Source organism: Dipodomys ordii, unplaced genomic scaffold (assembly GCF_000151885.1).
Source record: "Dipodomys ordii isolate 6190 unplaced genomic scaffold, Dord_2.0 Scaffold74, whole genome shotgun sequence".
Lineage (NCBI taxonomy): Eukaryota > Metazoa > Chordata > Mammalia > Rodentia > Heteromyidae > Dipodomys > Dipodomys ordii.
Window position 1 is genome coordinate 4,545,841 of NW_012267290.1, and position 4,841 is coordinate 4,550,681.

The window sequence follows — 4,841 nt, forward strand, 5'->3', positions numbered from 1 at the left end:
CTGTTATCCAGCCTTCTGTCAGGAGGTGGTGTGGTCTGTTATGGAGCCTTCTCTTGGGACGTCATGTGACCGGTTATGGAGCCTTCTGTCAGGAGGTCTTGGAGAAGGATCTGTGGGAACGTCTCACCATGTAAGACTCGCATTCAGCACGTTGCTGTAGACCCATTTCTGCTTCTCTTCTAATCACAGGGCAAGTCATCTATTTAATTGGTAAAATGCTGGTTTTGCAAACTTGGGAAGAATAGTATAGAATGAATGTGCCAGGGTCGAGACTGAGGGGAGTGTGGTGCATCACTTTATTAAATCAGCGTCCTTTGGTTAAAGTTATGTAGTTTAAGATTTTATTGTTCAGAATGACCCATCACTTACATAAGATAGAGAAGAAACTGAAATAACAAGTTGACATGGGGCAAAGGATGAGAGAATCGGTGGATAGAAGTGGTTCTCAGGGTTAACGTCCAGCGGAAGCCACCTTCCTTGGCCGTGGGGTAAGAGGAACACAGATCAGATGTCCCCCAGCTGTGCTTTATTCGAGACTGTGAATCCCAGGTAAACCTGGGCTTCCATTCAGTGTTGATCATTTAATCAATTAATGATCACCAAGCCTCTTCCCATTCTTCCACAGAACAGCAGAGGGTCTCCCTGTAATCCAGCACTCACCTGAGCTGCATGGCTGTCCCCTGCCTTTAGTGCCAAGTGGATGCATATGTAGACACCAAGAGATGTGTACGTTTTTATGTAAAATACCCTCTCCAAGCATCACACTTACACATTCATAATTGGTATTGAAAGTGAGTACTTAAAACATCCTGTGTCTTCAGCAAAAAGGAGAAATACATCCCATTCTGCTGTGTCCAGTCTCAGGCAACAGAAGCTATGAGCAATGGGGCGGGACTGATGTCTCTAGCACTGAGTTCAACCAGGATTTGTCATAATGAATTGGACACTTCTTACCCTGGACAGTAAGACGTGTAAAAATCATGGAGAATCTTTGCTTCTCTAAAACTGTTTTCATGCGGGGGATGAGGTCTGTGTGCTAGGTAAGAAGTGTTGGTGTACGGAGTGTCGATGGGTGTGTGCATATGTATGTGTGTGAGCACACATCTCTGCCTCACTTGCCTGGAGGACTTCTGTTCTAGAATAGCTCAGGTTAAGGCTGGATTTCTAAATTCATATGTGTCGTTGGTCAGCTGTGAAGCGTGTTTTCCCTGTTCTTTGGTTATGACCCCAAGACCCAGACACAAAGCGGGATCCACAGACTTCCTGTGGAGCCGGGTCTGAGAGGAGGAAGTGGAGAACAGAGAGGGCTGGGGATGAGGATGAAGGGTCAGAGCTGTGGAAGCCAGCGCCGCCTTGCCCCTCCGCCACACACAGCAGAAACTCAGGAAGCTGGGCGGTAGTGCCAGGTCCCTCTGCCGTGCGGTATTGGTGGGCTATTGGCGGGCCCGGACACCACGCTTCCCGCACTGCGAGGACTCTCCTGCAGTCTGCTCACGCAGCCTCTGTGGAAGAGGACAGCTCAGGGCTCCTGGGCGCAGGCCTGTGCCCGGGCGCCCTTTGTACCTGCTAGATGTGGACGGATTTGTAATCCTTACCGGAACCTGCACTGGAAAGTCTCCATGGATGGGAGGACACGGCCCCAGAGATGAGACTGAGGCTGCGTGAAATGCCAGCCGAGCTGCCATGCCTGCTCAGCAGTCAGAGCCCGTGGTCCTCAGAAACGCCATCCCCGGCCGAGCTGCCGCGCCTGCTCAGCAGTCGGAGCCCGTGGTCCTCAGAAACGCCATCCCCGGCCGAGCTGCCGCGCCTGCTCAGCAGTCGGAGCCCGTGGTCCTCAGACGACGTGCCCGTCTGGGGGAACCGGAACGCCCGGTGCTGGGAGGCCTCTGGCACTCTCCATTCTCACATGATGTGCAGTCTTCAGCCCGTTGTTATCATGGTGATAATGTTCAGACTCCTCTCAGGCCCGAAGGCAATTGGGCATAGCAGAAAATGAGCCCGGTAGAGACCCCTATTTTATGTGACCTTTAGACATGGTGTTGTTCGCAAGAGTGTGTCCAGACCTGGACAGCAGCCAGGAAATGAGGCACTGTCGGTTCAGGGACACGGAGGACATCGCAAGGGACTTAGCTGACCAGGGGTTTTCGATCCGTGGCCAGCGCTCAGAGCATCGTGCCTAGAAAACTGGGCGAATTTTTTGATGAGTGTCCCGAGTGTGTGAGGGGGGAGGAGGAGAGGGGAGGCTGCCATTGTCCACAGGCGGGGCTTGTGTGTCCTGCAAAGGGAAAGAACTACTTCCTTAGAGGTCCTCAGAGTCACACCCACAGGGGGCATGGGGGGGGTTGCAGTTTTCCCCAGGGGGATAAGAAGATGTTGCGGATCCCCCCGCTTGCCCCCGCTCCCCCACGGTGGTAATGGTGGCCAGCCCGCCAGCCACTGGAGGAAGTCATGGTGACTTCCTTCGGCCAGTACATGTGGTTGAAGTTTCCAGGCTTGGAGCATGTGTTTGCAGATGCAGCTCTGAGCCAAAGCAAGGGTTCACTGGGCCGTCTGCGCCAATGGATGGCTGGGTGCTGAGACAAAGGAGTTCCTTCTTCCCCGTGTGATGCGTGCTGAAATGTAACCCCGCCGGCCTTCTTTCAGAGGTGATGGTGGATGTTTGTGTTGGCAAGTGGATCCTGCTACTTGGCCTTCCCACCCTGGCTTGTGTAAAAATCTTTCCCCACACTCTGCCGTTGCCACACGGCTCACCCGTGCTTCGGCGACAGGTTAAGTCCGTGGGCCGGCCCCGCACACCACTTCCCGCGGTGTGTGCTCACATGTGTTCTGATTGTGTAGCGTGGTCAGATGTGCATTGCAGGTTTCTTTTTGAAGAAGACGTGTGTGTAACGCATGTTGTTTCTGTTTGTGGTGATGCAGGGTTGGCGCAAGCGTACACTTCTCCTGTGAGGACAATTACGTGCTCCAGGGACCCAAGAGCCTGACCTGCCAGAGAGTCACGGAGACCTTGGCAGCCTGGAGCGACCACCGGCCCACCTGCAGAGGTAAGCTGGCAGCGGGCGCTCCCCGCGGGCCGGGGAAGCCTACTGAATTCCACAGGAGATGGGAGCGTAAAGCCTCCACGTGCACACAGAGGAAGCCGGTCGTTTGTTTTGTTGTTCATTTGTTTTAATGATGAAAGCATTGGAGTTTTGTTTCTCCTCGCTTTCCGAACTGCACGGCGGTGTGCTCAGACCGTGTGCTGCTGTCTGCAGTCACCGTCCTGTGAAATCCCCACGTGAGCACCCACGTCTCTCTAACTGTAACCGGTGCCCGCTGACCGGCCCTCCCCATCCCCCTCACCTCCTGCTCTTCCTACTTAGGGTTATTGCGCTCCTGACATCTTAGTGTTCCAATTACAAGTGACACGGATCACGCCATGTTTATCTTGGTCTGGCTGATGTCACATAACATCCATTGCTGACAGATGACAGGAAACCCCCTCCGTCCATGGCGGAGTGCTTGCCCGTCCGTCCCGCGTTTCCTGGGCAGCACAGCTCCTTGGGAGTGGTGTGGCGTGCTGAGGTGATCGCAGCAACCCCTCACCCCGCCGGGGGATGGAGGGAGTCCAGCTCTGTTTGCAGACCCTGCACACCGAGGCCCACACTGGTGCCTTCCTTGTGCACAGCCCCTTTTTCCACAGGCCAGGAGGGGTCTGTGCGTTTTTACCCATGCTCAGGTCTAGTCCATCACATTCTGGAAGGGAACGCCTCTCTTGATTTCCTTTGGAACTCAAGGCGCATGGCAGTCTTGCCTCAGCTCGCGGGCACAGGTGTCACTTCGTGGGTGCCCCACAGCTCCCGCCAGCCCTGGAGCTTGTTCAGGATCCCGTCTTCCCGGGCCCCAGCCGCGGTCGTCGGGGAGAGGTGGATTTCACCGCTAAGACACACCTGTCCCTCCACGGAGATCATCTTTTGGAAATACTAAGCTGCACCATCCTTGTCTGTTTTAACGTATGGCTTTTAGTCATAATGGTTATTTCACACACAATTGCAAGGTCACTGGAAGGTGAGATGTTTCTTCAGATTCTGTGGTTGTAAAAAAATCCCATTGTGACACAAAAATTCTGAATATCTTTACTTCAGTAGTCTGTGTTCTGGGACACGCAACCAGCCATTGTATTCCTTTATTCGGTTGGCTGATGACGTCATAGGTGCAGGGCGTTTGGGGTGGAGTTTCCAGGCGCGTTCCCTGCGTATAGCTCAGTCGGGGAGGCTGACCCCACTGCCAGGAGGATATCCATTTCTTTGTGACGCCGCATTCACAGTCCTCTTCCGTATCACGATTGGAAGTAGGCCGTGTATTTCCATGGTAGACAGTCACGACCGTGCCTGTGGTGGTAGACTTCTTCCCACAGGCAGCTGAGAGCCTGCTGAGTGGGCTGTCCCCCACTGCCCGCTGTCCCCGACTGCCCGCTGTCCCCCACTGCCCGGCTGCCCTGCTGCCCAGCTGTCCCCCACTGCCCGCTGTCCCCCACTGCCCGCTGTCCCCCACTGCCCAGCTGTCCCCCACTCCCCAGCTGTCCCCCACTGCCCAGCTGTCCCTCACTCCCCAGCTCTCCCCACTCCCCAGCTGTCCACCACTGCCAGCTGTCCCCCACTGCCCGCTGTCCCCACTACCCGCTGTCCCCCACTCCCCAGCTGTCCCTCACTCCCCAGCTCTCCCCACTCCCCAGCTGTCCCCCACTGCCAGCTGTCCCCCACTGCCAGCTGTCCCCACTCCCCAGCTGTCCCCCACTGCCAGCTGTCCCTCACTCCCCAGCTCTCCCCACTCCCCAGCTGTCCCCCACTGCCAGCTGTCCC

At 55.5% G+C, this 4,841-nt stretch overlaps 1 protein-coding gene across 1 annotated transcript in view; it reads left to right on the forward strand.

Annotated features, from left to right (window-relative positions):
* LOC105991563 (CUB and sushi domain-containing protein 1-like) overlaps window positions 1-4,841 on the forward strand; it is an 871,556-nt gene that overhangs the window by 541,599 nt on the left and 325,116 nt on the right. Inside the window, exon 10 of the mRNA XM_013024215.1 lies at window positions 2,920-3,044. Coding sequence (XP_012879669.1) covers window positions 2,920-3,044 — 125 coding nt within the window. The remainder of the gene's footprint in view (window positions 1-2,919; window positions 3,045-4,841) is intronic.